This window comes from Macaca fascicularis, chromosome 15 (assembly GCF_037993035.2).
Source record: "Macaca fascicularis isolate 582-1 chromosome 15, T2T-MFA8v1.1".
NCBI lineage: Eukaryota > Metazoa > Chordata > Mammalia > Primates > Cercopithecidae > Macaca > Macaca fascicularis.
In genome coordinates, this window is record NC_088389.1 from 36,293,347 (window position 1) to 36,309,782 (window position 16,436).

The 16,436-nt window shown below is 51.3% G+C and overlaps 1 protein-coding gene across 41 annotated transcripts in view; it reads right to left on the reverse strand.

Annotated features, from left to right (window-relative positions):
- The window catches only part of DAB2IP (DAB2 interacting protein), a 216,603-nt gene that overhangs the window by 99,229 nt on the left and 100,938 nt on the right, over positions 1-16,436 (reverse strand). For 22 of the 41 annotated variants that reach the window (XM_065530123.1, XM_074016647.1, XM_074016642.1 and 19 more), the window contains exon 2: positions 6,134-6,237. In XM_065530123.1, the coding sequence (XP_065386195.1) occupies positions 6,134-6,237 (104 nt within the window). Of the gene's footprint in view, positions 1-5,996; positions 6,238-16,436 lie in introns of all 41 variants that reach the window. The other 19 variants (XM_074016638.1, XM_074016668.1, XM_074016660.1 and 16 more) reach the window with 1 other exon arrangement.

Sequence of the window (16,436 nt, forward strand, 5' to 3'; positions counted from 1 at the left end):
GTATCCTGGGCAAGCCGCTCTTCTGCAGGCCTCAGTTTCCCCATATACCCTAGGACAGATCTGGATCGTCTCATCTGTGAGCCTGGCTGGCTTTTCTGTTCCCCACCCCAACAGCCACTCGGAGCCTCCGTAGCTTGGAAGGGGCACAAATGGGGGGTAGCAAGGCCAACTCTGCCGGGAGCAGAGAATGCCCCCTCCTGGACCTTAAGTCATGCATTCCTCCTTCAGGCAGCCCCCAGCCCAAACTTCAGGTGCCTCTGCAGTTGGGGCTGGGGCCTGGCGGCCAGGAGGGGGCAGTGTGTAGATGAGCAGGAGGGAGCTGTCGGGGGCTCCAAAGGCAGTTGGACCAAAGAACACCCATTCCCCCCAGGAAATGTGATGGGGGCTGGGAGAAGGGCTCAGCTCAGATGGGGTGGCTGATGTCCAGGTGCTGGGAGGAAAGGACGGGAAGGAGTAAGGGGTGAGGACTACTGGATGTGGGGGAGAAGGACAGAGACCTGGGCTCAACTCCAGGCCCTACCCTAGACATGCTGTGTGACCTCAGGAAAGGACCCTCCCTTCTATGATTCTCAGTCCCTCCTCTGTATAGGGAAGGGTTGAACCAGTTAATTTCCAACAGCCTTTCCATGGTGACATAGGCGGGAGGGTCACCCACTAGCTTGCATGTTTGTGTTCACATGCCTGTTTCTTGTGTTTGTGTGACAGAAAGACAGCTGAAACACGGCAAGGATGCGGGGAGGCTACAGGAGTGGGAAGAGGGGTGAGCAGCTGGGAAAGCTGAGGTCCACAGCCCAGAGGTCTACTGCTACCTCCACTCACGGCCATCATCCACTGTGGTTCTTGTGTCCTGCAGGAGAAAGTCCAAAGGCTTTAGCTCACCCACCAAGGTCTCTCACTCTTCTCTCCAGGCCCTGAACTCATCCAGCACTCTAATCACACAGGGTCATTAGTTTGTTTCTATTCACGTCACTAACTGAAATACTCTTCTCCCTTGGTTCCTGATGAACTCCTATACACCCCTCAAAGCCCAGCCCCAAAAGTCCCTCCTCTAAGAATTCCCTGTCCTTCCTGGCCAGAGATAACTGCTCCTTGTTCTGTCACAGGGTGTGCACAACCAAGCACCCAATAAAAGTGAGTTGTTGAAAGAAACCAAAGACCTGCTCCTAGAAGCATCCGCAATCAACCCAATATTGAGTCTATCTGCAGTTTGTGCCAGCCCCCTGGGCCTTCCCCTCCCTGACACTTCTCCTTCTCCATCTCGCAAAAAATATCCCTGAGACCTAATTTCAGCTAAACCTTCAAACACGAGTCTCCACTTTCAACTTCTCGAGGAGGAATCAATTGGCTGTCAAGTTTCCCAGAGCCTCTGCCACCTCCCACACCCCGGGTCTGCCAGCCATCCTCAAGGTTGATGGGAGGGGTGGGGGCAGAGGAAGGAGGGAGGGAGGAAGGAGGGAGGGAGGAAGGAGGGAGGGAGGAAGGAGGGAGGGAGGGAGGAAGGAGAGAGGGAGGAAGGACCCAGCCCGCAACAGGGAAGGTTGGGGCTGGGGAAGGGGTCAGGCTGAGGAGCTAGTGGGGAGACCAGGAAGAGTCATCAGTTCTTTGCCTCCCAAATCAAACCACAGCTCCTCTGCCATGGAGTGGCAGGAGAGACAGAACAGCACACTGTTGCTGCTAAGGAGCCCAGGGCCTGGGGAAGCTGGGTGGGCACATGCAAAGCCCCCAGACCCAGCCTGACCATTGGTCTATGTGGATCCAGCGCCCCAGCATGCTGCCTGCCACCCTTCCCTCCATCCCTTCCAGGAGATGCTACTGGCACAGAGCAGACAGATCTGGGTTTGAATCTCAGGAATCTGAGAGCTGATGGCCACAGACGCACAGGAAGCCTCTCTAGTCATCTACTCCCAGGCCCCTTCTCCCATCCTCATTCAAGGCCCCCTATAACCTGCAGAGCACATGCCAGCCTTGTAGCACTGTGTCGTCCTGGAGAGTCACTCCCCTACCCTCCAACTCTCCCTAAAGGAGGGAGGGAGTTGTCACAGGTGGGCAGAAAAGTTCCATTCCTGGCCAAGCCACAAAGCTGGTATGAGGCTGTGCAGGGCCTGAAACCCGGGTCAGGGAACTCTCTAGAGCCCATTATCTTAGCTACTGCACCAGAACATTTAAGCACCTATTTATGCCCAAACTGTACGCTACCTTACAAAGTCCATCCCCCACATTTCACAAAAGGGGAAACTGAGGCTCTCCCAGGGTCACAAGGTCTCCAAGAGCCATGGACGGGACTAGCACTGAGCCTTCAATGTCCTGCAGAGTGGCTGCAGGTCGTTGGCTGACTCACAAAATGAGGAGGCGTGGCATGTGAGGGTGTAAACAACCCAGGCTCCTGAACCGCTGTCAGCTGCGTGGTGACCGCTGACAAGCCCTTCCCAGGCCTCAGTTTCCATGGAGAAAGTGGACAGGATGAGCCTTGTAGACTTTACATACACCCTGACTCATTGATTCTCCCAAAGAAGCACCCCTGTAAGAAATGCTGACATCCCACCATCTGGGTTTGAAATGGCAGTGAAGGTGGCAGTTATTCCAGTACATCCTGTAGCATCTCCCCTGCCTCCCCGAGGCAAAACCATGTTTCCCGGGTTCCCTCGAGGGTCTACACAGAGCAAAAGTCAGCTGAGCACGTGAGGACGTAGCTTTTGGGAGCCTGTAAGTGAACAAGTGTGTGCTACGGGCTAGGGGAGGGAGGCGGGTGCTTCTGGCCCTGCACAGGGTCTGTGTGAGGGTCTGTCTCCAAGGCCCAGGCCAGGCTCACCTTTGACCTTCCCCCAAACACCTTGTCCTCTGCCTGTACTCCAACCCTCCTAGATCTTTACTGATGTTTTACAGCCAAAAATGGAAACCCGATTCAGATGGTAATGATGGATTTCATCCACGAAGCACCCACCATGGGTCAGACCTGGGCGACCACATTCACCAAGTCCACAGTCCAAGCAAAGTCTGTCATTCCACATTTTACTGTCAAGAACACGAGGCTCGGAGAGGCTGAGTGGCTACTGAGATCACATGGATCATGGAAGAGCTGGGATTTGAACCCAGATCCCCACCTCTGAGTTCTCCAGTCCCCCCGCCAGCTCCCAGCACCCAGCCCAGAAGAGAATCTCGAATCACACCCCTTAAAGACCAACGTGCCCAGAAAAGGACACAAAACATAAATGTCTGGCAGTCCTGACTCAGCAGCTGAGTGACACCAGCTAAAGAATTTCACCTCTGAACCTCAGTTTCCTCACCTGTGAAATGGGCACACTAATAGTGCCTCCCCTAGAGGGTTGCCATGAGAAGTGGGCAAAGTGACCACCTTGAACATGCTCTCCATACTGCAGACCCTAACAGGGCAGGTGGGACTGTGAGTTGAGTCCCAGGTAGCTCGAGGTTCCCCAGGCTGGCTCTGGCTCTGACTCTGACTCTGACTCTGACTGAAGGTGGTTTCTACCCTGAGAGACAGAGCAGAGACACCACTACAGGGAAAATACCAGTCCTAGCTGTCAACTGGAGCTGCAAATTATAACAACTTTAAGGTGTGATCATACCCCTATTAGAGCAACTCAGGAAAGGGAAACAGGTGGAAAAATGATGCTGATGGGGTTGTGGGAGGGTGTGGGGCAATGGATCCTCCTCCTAGCCTGAGGATGGGTGTGCTTCATGCCCTGGGGTTAGAGAGACCTGGGTTCGAATCTTGGTTCCGCCACTTAGTAGCAGTTGGAGCTTGGGCAGCAAGTGACTTTCTCTCTCGGAACCTGTTTCCTCACCTGGGAAATGGGGTAACCAATGTTTCCGCTGTAGGTCTGTCTCCTGGATGAAGAGAGATCAGGTAGGCTGGGAGTGGTGGCTCACACCTGTAATCCCAGCACTTTGGGAGGCCAAGGTGGGAGGATCACCTGAGGTCAGAAGTTCGAGACCAGCCTGGCCAACACGGGGAAACCCCATCTCTACTAAAAAATACAAAAATAGATGGGTGTGGTAGCGTACTCCTGTAATCCCAGCTACTCGGGGGGCTGAGGTAGGAGAACAGCTTGAACCTGGGAGGCAGAGGTTGCAGCGAGCCAAGATCACACCACTGCACTCCAGCCTAGGCGACAGAGCAAGATTCTGTCTCCAAAAAAACCAAAAACAAACAAACAAAAACAAAACAAAACAAAACAAACAGATCAGGGATGTAGGACAGTGAGCCCAGTGCCTGGCACACAGTAGGCACTTCATCAATGGAGGCAGCTACTATTACTAATTATTATTAGTCATCGTTCCCTAGGCCCCCCTTGAAGGCCCACCCTGCCTGCTGTGGCCCCAGGGATCCACAGAGATCAGAACTTGGCCTTCGCTCCAGCTGATAGGAGTGGGGGTCACCCTGGCCCCAGCATCCAGGCGCTCCCTGCAGGCTGGAGACCAGCTTCCTGGGAACCCCTGGCCAAACCCAGGGCCACGACCCTCACTCCTCTCAGTGCAGGCTTCCTCCTCATTGCCCACAGGGTCAACCCCCAGCTGGGGACTCAGAATCACCTCCTGGGGGAAGCTTGTCAAAATGCAGATTGCCAGGCCCTGCCCTGGCCCAATGGACTGAAATCTTAAAGAAGGACAATAAGCTAGTTTTTAAGGCATTGTTATAACATATCGACAGTGGGGAGAATCAATGGCCCTGGGGAAAGCCCCATCCTTTTGGCCTGGTACTGGAGGTTCCATGTGACCTCCACTCAGCCAGGCTTCCCAGTCTCACCCACCCTGTCCTCCAGATCCCCTCGACTCCAGCTCCGCCAAGCATTTCTGCATGCCACAAACACATCAGCCCTCGACCTTATGAGCTCACATTCTCATGCTGACATTAAGTACTAGGAAAGAGAAGAGCAGGCTGCTGTGATGGGGAAAACCAAGAGGGCTTCCTGGAGGTGTGTGGTCAGGAGCTGATATCTAAGCTGATGCCCAAGGGATGAGGCGCCAGCCCTATGGCAAGCAGAGGAAATTTCTAGGGTGCCTCCATACCTTTGCAACTGCTGTTCCCCCTCTCTGGAAGTCTCTCTCCCTCTCTGTCCTTGCCTAGCCATTTTCTATGGATCCTTCAAGATGCAGCTCAAAAGCCAGCTCCCGTGGGACCCCCTCGGGAATTGCCAGTCATTTCCAGCTCCCCTGGAGCCCCTATATGATGCTATCCGGTGACAGCCAGGCCTGCACACTCTCTGTTCTCGCCACCGAGAACCCTCTTTCCTCTGCTCGCACACAGCAGGCATGACAGAAAAACTAATGAGCGAATGAATGGATGAACAACCCATCCAACGTCCACCTGCCCTACAGACCTGAGCTCCCTGGAGAAAGGAATGTGTCTATGTCATCGCTGCGTTTCTGGTGCCTGGGACAGCCCTAGAGAGAAGTACACACAGTAATGCTCCTGAATGAGGGAGTGGAGGGACCCAAAACTCTGGGGGGGTGGTGTGTGTGTGTGTGTGTGTGTGTGTGTACACACAGCAATGCAGAAGGGCGTGAACAGTCAGCCGTTAAGGGTCACTGGGGTCTGTTTCCATAAAGCTGTTTAGATTTGTAATTTTTAAAAAGTCTGTGTGCTGGTGGGGAGGACTCAGTTCAATAGCTACGATATACAGTCTGTGTTTTGTCGGTTCTAAGCCATCGTCAATTGTAAGATACAGCATCATTTTATGTACCGCCAAGAAAGATTTAAATTATGGTATGCCATGAGAGGTGTTAAAATACATGGAAACAAAAACAGTGTATCTTTTCAGGGTTGCAGAAGCACAGTGTGTGTGCGCCCTCAAGGGTACATTTATCCAAACTAACAAGAGCCTCTTGTCTTCCTGGGCCAGCTCAGCGCTGGGCCCCATAGCTTTCAGTGCTGTCTGTCCTCCACCTGCCCCCTCCCTCTCAGGATGGGACCCCCCATGTGGCCCCTGGGGCCAGGGCTGAGCCACGGAGATGGGAGCAGCTGAGGGATCGGATACCTAGAGCAAGGGAGGCCGGATGCTCTCCGGGTCCATGAGGCTCCAGGAAGGGGGGGCCGTGGGGTCGCAGAGCAGCACCCCGGGCGAGGTGGTGATGGTGGTGGCAGTGGCGGTGGTGGTGACGCAGAGATAGTTACCGTGACCCGGAACGGCGTGGCGGCCGAGGGCTCCATGCTGGGGCTCTTCTCGGAGAGGCTGCCGGGCAGGCTGCGCCGAGAGCCCGGCCTTTCTTGAGGCGACTCTGCCAACAGAGGAGAAGAGAGAGGTTGAACAAGAACAGCCAAGGCCACCCAGCTAGGACCTCCTGCCACTCCCATCGCAGCCAGGACAACAGACAAACTGACCCCTAGAAAATGATCCAGGCACTATGGAAAAGTCTGGCAGTTTCTCCAAAAAATTAAAAATACAAGTGCCACATGACCCAGCAATTCCACTCCTGGGTATAACCCAAAATAACTGAAAACAAGTACTCAAATACCTGTATGCAAATGTTCACAGCAGCCAAATGATGGAAACCCCAGTGTCCATCAGCAGAAGAATGAACACACACACAGTATTGACATGTAAGGGAACACCATTCTGCTCTAAAAAGGAATGAAGTTCTGATGCAAGCTGTAACATGATGGGACCTTGAAAACATTACGCTGAGAAACCCAAGAGGACATATTTTGTATTACCCCATTTATATGAAATATCTAGAAGAGGCCAATTCGTAGAGACAGAAAGTAGATTTGAAGTTAGCAGAGGCTGAAGAGAGAGGGGATCAGGAGTTATGGCTTAATGGTACAGAGTTTCTGTGAAGGGTGATGAAGAGTTTTAGGAATTGGATAGTGGTGATGGTTGCAGAACATTACAAATGGATTTCATGCCACTGACTTGTACACTTAAAACTAGTTAAAATGATGACTTTTATGTTTTATATATTTTATCATACCTTTTTAAAAAGGGGGAAAAAAGGCCTAGCGCTGTGGCTCACTCCTATAATCCCAGCACTTTGGGAGGTTGAGACGGGAGGATCACCTGAGGTCAGGAGTTTGAGACCAGCCTGGCCAACATGGTGAAACCCTGTCTCTACTAAAAATACAAAAATTAGCCAGGTGTGGTGTCATGCACCTGTAATCCCAGCTACTAAGGAGGCTGAGGTGGGAGAATCACTTGAATCTGGGAGGCGAAAGTTGCAGTGACCCGAAATCATACCACTGCACTCCAGCCTGGGCAACAGAGTGAGACTCTGTCTCAAAAAAAAAAAAAAGCGGGGGAAAGATTCCCCTAAACCCCTACTCCTTGTAATGTGGTGGGCTCCCTGTCACTGGAGGCATACAAGCAGACAGATAACAGCCATTTCCTGGGATGCCACACTTGGGGAGCTTGATGACTTCTCAAGTTTTCTGTTTGTTTTACAGACAAGGTCTCACTCTTTCACTCAGGCTGGAGCGCAGTGATGCAATCATAGCTCACCCAGCCTAGAACTCCTAGGCTCAAGCAATCCTACTGCCTCAGCCTCCTACCAAGTAGCTGGGACCACAGGTGCACCCCACCACACCTACCTAATTTTTTTAAAAAATTGTAGAGATGGGGTCTTCCTTTGTTGCCCAAGCTGGTCTCAAACTCCTGGCCTCAAGCAATCCTCCCACCTTGGCCTCCCAAAGTGCTGGGATTACAGGGCTCAGTCACTGTGTCAGCCCCCATGTTTTTTCAAACATGAGAATCTGTGACTTCTGGCTTCCAGTTCAGACCTTATTTTCCAGAGGCTGTAAACTTCGGAGGCCTACAGAGGCCAGCAGGAAATCCAGAATCCAGGAAAGCAGCCACCCACTCAGCACTAACTGGTTAACTGCTACATCACAAGGAGGGGCTCGGGGTAGCCATCGCTTCCATGGTTCAACAGAGGCTGATAATCTGGGTTTTTCAAACTATGAAGTATTCTGATTCTTAAATGGTGACAGCTCATTGAAAACTTTTAGCCACGGCCTGAGCACACCTACATAAAACCTCCTGAGTCTGTCCAACCTGCCAACATGGCCACTTTCCTCACTGGTTCCCCCACAACAGTGTGGCACCAGCTGCCTCTTTGCCATTGCTCCAGAGGTGGCCCCCAACAGAGGACTCTCTTCCTACTACCCTTCCCCAGCCTGGTCCATCCTGCAGTCCCTGGAGGAGGTGCTGGGTGACCCCCTCTACCTCCAGCTCTTGCCTCCCTTTTGGCTCCTATAGCAATAACTAGATCTGAGTCTCCTATCAACGCTCTCATTTGCAGTATGTGTGCGTGTGTGAGTGTGTGTGTATGTGTGTGTCTGCAGAACTCCTAACGCCCACGCCTAAGCTGGCTGCCTCTCCACCTCCCAGCACCCTGCATGGAGCCTGGTGCGTGGGGGGTGCCTGGGAAAGACCTGTTGACTCACAAGGGAAAAAAAGGACAGGGCAGAGGTTTCCCTGGTAGGTGTGAACACACAGGGGTGTGGAATGAGACAGGAATGCCCAGACAAACACACTTGCATGTTTATATTCATGCAGATTCTCCAATGTGTACACTCCCAGACCCACCCCAGGTACACATTGAGCAGGGGATGTGTGCACACACACAGGCCAGGTGACGTGGGGTTCACACAAGGAGCAGACTTTCCAGAAGGCAGAACAGGATGCTGGGGCTCTGTGTGCTTTCCAGGTCATTCCCTCCACACAGTCACATGGACAGGAGTCCACAAAAGCACAGGCTCCATCCTGAGCCTTGGCCCATGGCCAAGAAGGCAAAGCCATCCTGAGACTGGTTCAGGCCCGCTGACCTCCAGGCAGGCCTGGGGCAGGCATTGACACCAGGTCCAGACCATCCAGCCCCAGGCGCCTCTTCCAGAAAAGCTCCCTTCCCACATGGCTTATCCTCAGCCTGGCGTCATCCGTCTCTTAAGGCCCTTGCTCTTCCCGCACGGTGCTTCCTACTTAGAACTTTCCTTGGACCTCCTCCTCCACAATCTCTCTAGTCACACTCAAGGGATAACCACTCTTTCTGGAGGTTTTGCTAGGAAAATTCTTCCCATGCTTTCCTGTGTGCCTTCATCTCTCACCCCATCGCACCACCCACCTGGAGCACCCTCCTGTGCTCTGTGACAGCACATGCCACCTCCCTCTGGGAGGCTGTCACCCATAACCTATGTCCTACCTGCTACACTCAGCCAAGCTGCCAATGACTAGAGCAGAAGCTAGGCTCAGGGTGCAGTCACCAGCCCAAGGTCACAGGGCTACTGAGCACTAGAGCAAGAATGAGGGTCTAGTGTGTCTGGACGGAGTCCATGGCTCCTTCAGCCCTGAGTCCCATGGGTCCCAACACCCAGCCAAGGGGCCAACACATAAGAGGTACTCAGGACTTAGTCTCGGGATGCAAACCTTAGCCAGAGGCAGACCCCTGGGTTCAGCAACCTCTCCTAGGGAAAGTGGTAGAAGTGGGAGATGGGCAGTGCCAGGCACAGTCAGGACCCTGAGCCCAAGTTCTTCTAATGCCCTCAACACCCTCAGAAAGAAGGGACTCCTCACCCTGGTACCCAAGGTCATTCTACCTTACACAACTCTCTGGCTTTTCTTGCTAACCCTCTTCGCTGTACCTGCCACGATGTAGGAATGTCCCACCTCCACACCTTTGCCCATGCTCTCCCCTCTCCCTAGCATTCTCTTCCCTGGAATGGCTTCCTGTGGGAACTGTCATCCTTTGAGCTCTGGGGCAATGCTGGGGACGCCCAGATCACTTTAGGCAGAATGACTCACAACCCCGCACATCAGTCAGCCTTGCAGACTTGCTCCTTGGCGTCTCGGCAGGAAGATGGGTTGTCTGTTTCCCACCCCCACCCAGAGCCAGGCACCCTGCAGTGCTCAAAGTTCCTCCATCAAACCAACAAACACGGGGTACCCACTGCAGTTATGGAACCTGGCTGGCAGAGTCAGGCTGCCCCACAGGGGTCTTGGGATCACCAGGACAACAGGAGCTGGAGCTTCCAGGAACTACCCTCCCTCACCTGACACACACACACACACACACACACACACACACACACACACACACACCCCACACCCCTGGCCACAGCTTTACACTTTCCTGGGTAGGTGGGCCCTCACCACTGTAGGCAAGAGGCACATGGAGTCCCCTGGTAGAACGCTGGGTGCCCAGTGAGGATGTCTTTCCACTGAGACCAACACCGATGCCCAGAATCCTGCCTCTTGCCTCCTGGGTCTGAGCAGGAAGCTCTCAGAGGCTGCTTGGTCCAACCTCCCATCTGATAGATGATGAAGCTAAGACCAAAAGGAAAGAAACATGTGCATGATCCCCTCAACAACAGGTCTATAGAAAAGAGTGCTTTCGGCCAGGTGCAGTGGCTCACGCCTGATATCCCAGCACTTTGGGAGGCCGAGGCGGGCGGATCACGAGGTCAGGAGATCGAGACCATCCTGGCTAACACGGTGAAACCCCGTCTCTACTAAAAATACAAAAAAATTAGCCGGGCGAGGTGGCGGGCGCCTGTAGTCCCAGCTACTCGGGAGGCTGAGGCAGGAGAATGGCGTGAACCTGGGAGGTGGAGCTTGCAGTGAGCCGAGATCTGGCCACTGCACTCCAGCCTGGGAGACAGAGCGAGACTCTGTCTCAAAAAAAAAAAAAAAAAGAAAAAAGAAACGAAAAGAGTGCTCCCAAAATAGTCTAAAACGTCCATTCAGAAGCCCTGGCTACACCCCTCCACCTGAGAAGATAGGAAGGCAAGCAAGGAGCCCAGGGGGGCGGAGGATAGGCGCCCACTCTCCCTCCTGAACAGGGTGGCTGGCTCTCCCCCCTGACCTCCCCACTCTCCCAGCCCACACCAGGGCAAGGCCTGCACTCCATACAAAGCTGGAGGGGAACCTGGGGCACCTTCCCAGGTGTCTCCTGTGTGGCCCCTAGTTCCATTCTCCACCTCTCTGCACACTGCCTTCTGCTCCAGGGCACTGGCCTGTACAGACTCTATTATCTGAGCTTCTAGACCCTCAGCTTCCATGTGGTTTGGCCAAAGAGGAGCCCTGGCAAGAGATGAGGGGAGGGAGGAGAGTCGTCTGGGCTGCCTGCCTCCTCCACGGAAGGTCCAGCCACCATCAGGATGACCTTCTCTTCTGGACCTTTTCTTCCCAGCAACCACGCTCTCCCCTCCTCCGCAGGGCCTCAGGGAAGCAGCCCCTGCTGTCCCTAGCTTTGGGGTCCTGTACTGTCCCTGTGGTTCCCGAGGCCTGCCCACACCTTCGTAAGCAGCCCCTCTATTAAACGCTCCTCTAATCACCATAGTCTGAGGCACCACCTGCTTTTCTCCAAACCCCGAACTGATCCGCCAGGTGGGAGCTCAACTGCCTGGGAGTCACCCATGGAGCTGATGGGACCTCCTTTATCCACAGATGGGGAAATCAGGCCCTGAGAGGAGCTGTGGTGTGCCCGTGGTCACACTGAACATCAAGGGCAGAGTCTGGGCCAGGCCAGGCTCTCTCCTGACCCGACACCCCAAACACCTTCCCCAAGGAGCCAGCTGCCTGCCGTAAGCTCTAAACACAAAGTTAACAAACACATGGATCGCTGGGTTTCTCAATGTTTTTTCATTGTCGCTCTCCCTTAAAAGTCTTCTTAGACACTTTTTTCCTAATTTCCCCTCCATAAAATTTTAATATCACAGACATACAGCATCTTTTATGCGCTAAATGTATATACTGGGCTTTGTACAGAAAGGTTTTTTTTTTCATCTTCCAGTCCAAGAACCAACTTTTTGCCCACTTGGGAGCAATCTCACCTCCGCTGAGAATGCATGTTCTGGACCCTTTCAGATGTAATCCCACAGGACAACCTGGGCAGCTCTGTAGTGAGTCCACTTTCCAGATGGGGAAACTAAGTTCCTAGAAGCAAAAGTGACTTCCTCTAAAAGTCCTCCAGGGAAGAAACAAGAGTATATGCTGAGAGTCCCTTAAACGGCCCCCAAACCCCCACTTCCAGCCCCAGAGAAGGTGGAGGAGACATGGAGCATGGGGTCGGGTGAGGGGCCAAGCTGACACCAGGAGCGGGGATTCAACCCTCACTCTGCTGTGTGACTCCATGGCTGCCCCTTTCCCTCTCTGAGCTGATTTCATCAATCTAATGGTCAGGGAGTAAGAGCAATGGTCATCTCCAGTCCTTGGCACCAAGTAAAAACACACACACCCTCTATTTTAAACAGGAAAAGAAGGCAGGGAACCGACCCTGAGTCCTAATTCTGGACCCTGGGAGTTCAGCCTTGGGGTCCTAGGCCCCAGCATGCTGCCTTTGGCCTTTGATTTTGTAGAAAATCTTTTCTAATTTGGGCAAACAGACACTGGGAGGCCTGGCCTCATGGTCCCACAGGTCTAGCACCACAGCTGGTGCCAGTAGAAACCCAGAGAGGTTAAGTGAATCTGTTAAGATCACACAGTATGAAGGTGGCATTCCTAGGGCTAGATCATGGGAAGGGAGACCCAGCCGATCTCTTAAGAGCCCGCCCCAGACCTCTGAGCTTGATCCAGGAGTCTTTCCTCCTCGGCCCAGACTCATTGTGTGACTTCTGTGTGACCTCTCAGTCACCTAGTCTGCAAAATTAGGCATGGGACCAGCTGATCCTGGATCCCCTTTCCACTAGGAGGCTGTCCTCCTATTGGAGGACATTTACCAGGCTGTCTTCCTATTTACCAGGCTGTCTTCCTATTCTTGGAAGCCACAGCCGGAGAAATGCATTTTAACCTTCATATGTTTGCAAAAAATAAATAAAATCAGTTTCATTCAAATGCTGCTGGCTTGGTTACCATGGATACCACCTAATCATGAAGGATGACTGTTACTTGTTCCCATGGAAACATGGCGGCCTGAGGAACATCCTGTAATTTCAGACAAGACACCAAATTTCAGTTGTCGGGTTGCACTGCCCAGATCTTAATGCTTAAAAGCAGGTAGAGGCAGCAACCTCTAACGCTAGTGTCAGGAGAAAAGAAGTTGGCAAGGGTGTAGAACGAGGAGGTGTTGGACAGGGGTGTCCCTGTGTCCTCGGCAGTGATCGGGAAAATGCAAATTAAAACTCTCAGATGCCATTTCATACCTTTTGGAAAGGTCCTAGGCCAGTCCATAATTTAAAAGAAATTAATTAAAAGAAATGAAAAAGAAACCAGTCTAGAAATTAAAAAGAACTGACTCCAAATGTTGGCAGAGAGGCACATTACACTTTCATCACTGCTGGTGGAGTGAAAAGGGCTTGAAGAACAATTACACAATAGCCAGTAGAAACCGACAACACATATGTGCTAGGGCCAGAACCTTCCTTCCTACACATCCAGTCTAGAAAACTGCTTCATCCTGCACACGTGGAGATCTGCACAAAGATACTGACCGCAGCACTCTTTGTAGCAGAGAAAAGTTAGAAGTAACCTAAATGTCCACCAATAGGGGAACAGTCATTCAGTAGAACATCACACAGCAAGGAAGGGGGAGATAGTATTCACATGGAACACAATGGCACTACAAAGGGCCTAGAACTATAGAGATCAACATGAATAAAACTCAGAAATATGACGTTCAGTAAAAAAAATCAGTTGCAAAAGGAAACACTGTGTAATCCACTTATACACCTTTTTTTTAACAAGAATGTTCATAGCAGCTTTATTTTTAATAGCCCCAAAACTGGAAACAACCAAACCTCCTTCTACAGGTGAATGGTTAAACTGTGCTGCATCCAGGATGAGTAAGGCAGAATGACGGTACCCCAAAGAAGTCCACACTCTAATTCCCAGAACCTGTGAATGTTGCCTTACGTGGCAAAAGGACCTTGGCAGATGTGGCTGAGGTTAAGGATTTTGAGATGGGAGATTATCCTGAATTATCGAGGTGAGAATAATCTAATGATATGAGTTTGTTGTTGTTGTTGTTTTGAGATGTATTCTAGGTCGGTCACCCAGGCTAGAGTGCAGTGCTGCAATCTCAGCTCACTGCAACCTTCACCTCCCGGGTTCAAGGAATTCTCTTGCCTCAGTCTCCTGAACAGCTGGGATTACAGGCATGCACCACCATGCCTGGCTAATTTTTGTATTTTTGGTTTCTTTTTTTTTTTTTTTTTTGAGACGGAGTTTCGCTCTGTTGCCAGGCTGGAGTGGAGTGGCATGATTTCGGCTCACTGCAACCACCACCTCCTGGGTTCAAGTGATTCTCAGCATCCCATGTAGCTGGGACTACAGGTGTCCGCCACCATGCCCAGCTAATTTTTGTATTTTTAGTAGAGACGGGGTTTCATCATGTTGGCCAGGATGGTCTCGATCTCTTGACCTCGTGATCCTCCCACCTCAGCCTCCCAAAGTGCTTGGATTACAGGCCTGAGCCACTGCGCCCGGCCTAATTTCTGTATTTTTAGTAGAGACAGGGTTTCACCATATTGGCTAGGCTGGCCCCGAACTCCTGATGTCAAGTGATCCACCAGCCTCGGTCTACCAAAGTGCTTGGATTACAGGCGTGACCCACTGTGCCTGGCCAAATGATATGCATTCTTAAATGTGGAAGAGGGAAGCAAGGAGGTGAGTCAGAGAAATGTGATTAGGAAAGAGGCAGGAGAAACTCTAAGCCTGAGAGGAATTCCATCTGCTGTTGCCAGCTTTGACATAGACAGAGGTGGTCACAAGCCAAGGAATGTGGGTGGCCTCGATCTAGAAACTGGGAACAGCCCTCAGCTGATAGCCAGCAAGAAAACAGAAACCTTAGTCTTACAACCACTTGGAATTGAATTCCCCTAGCAAGGAATTAGCAATAAAATGGGTTTTTCCCTACAGCCTTTGGAAAAGAACGCAGCCTACTGACACCTTGATTTTGGTCTGGCAAGATCCATGCCAGAGTTCTGACTTACAGAGCTGTAAGATTAAAAACCTGTGTTGTTTAAGCCACTAAGTTTTAACTCGTTACAGCAGTCATAGAAAACGAATACACACACTATGGAACACTACTTAGCCCTAAAAAAGAAACACACTATTGATACACAGGACATCTTGGATGGATCTCCTGGGCATTATGCTGAGCAAGGAAAGTCAGTATCAAAAGGTTACATAGTGTATGATTCCGTGTACACGGCATTCTCAAAGGAATAAAGCAATAGAGATGGAAAACGGATTAGTGGTTGCCAGGCGTTAGGGATGGTGGGGTTAGGGTAGGCAGGTGGATATGATGTTAAAGGGGCCGCACGAGCGAAGTCTTCGTGGTGGATGATGACTGCAGTGGTAGTTACTCAAATCTACATACATGATGAAATGGCAGAGAACTATACGTATGCATGGTACCAATGTCCATGAAAGATCAGAAATAAAAGCCCCTGACATCGGGAAGCTGGCTTGGCATGCACAGCTATGCCATGTTATTCTCCATTTAGACATAATCACACAAGATACAACCTCAGACAAGGTTACTCTGAGGCTATGATAAAGTGAGACAAAACAAGGTCACTTCATAATTTTTAAGTAACCCATAAAGACAAGGTCACGGTGCCACCCACAAAATACCGACCATCACCCTCTCTTGGCTGAAATCAGTGACTGCTGCTGCTTCACCAATCATAGCTTTAGCCCCCAACGCTAGTCTCCTCTTCCTAGTGATAGGACTCAAGCTGCGCAATTACAGACTTGCTTCTGCCTTCTGACAGCAGACGCAATTCATCTAGTGTGAAACCTACTCCCTTCAACCTCCCCCAAATCACCCAACCAAAACCCAAATTCTACACTAGGTTCTTCCTAACACACTCCTAACACCTAACACATCTCTTACCGAGATGCCCCATGGTGTGTGCTCTCCCTCACTGCAGTGAGTAATAAATGCAATTTACTCAGCTAGAGGTGCGTTCTCGGTGGGTCTTTGGCTAGAAGGAACTGCAGCTGGAGGATCTCTCCTATAGTTATGTAAGATGCAACCATCAGAGAAAACTGGGTTCTTGGGACTTCTCCATACTGGTTTTGCAATTGCTTGTAAATCTATAATTATTTCAAAATAAAAAGTAAGGCTGGCTGGGCGCGGTAGCTCACGTCTGTAATCCCAGCACTTTGGGAGGCCAAGGCGGGCAGATTGCTTGAGGACAGGAGTTCGAGATCAGCCTAGCCAACACTCAGCCTGGCCAACATGGCAAAACCACGTCTCTACTAAAAATACAAAAATTAGCTGGGCCTGGTGGTGGATGCCTGTAAACCTAGCTACTTGGGAGGCTGAGGCATGAGAATTGCTTGAACCCAGGAGGTGGAGGTTGCAGTGAGCCAAGATCACACCACTGAACTCCAGCCTGGGTGACAAAGCAAGACTCTGTCTCCAAAAAAAAAAAAAAAGTAAGGCTTTCTATGTGATTAATATGATGTTTTACTTTGTTTACATGTGCATGCACTTACATAGAAAAATATCATATTACACAGTAGCCAGAAACTTGTTAT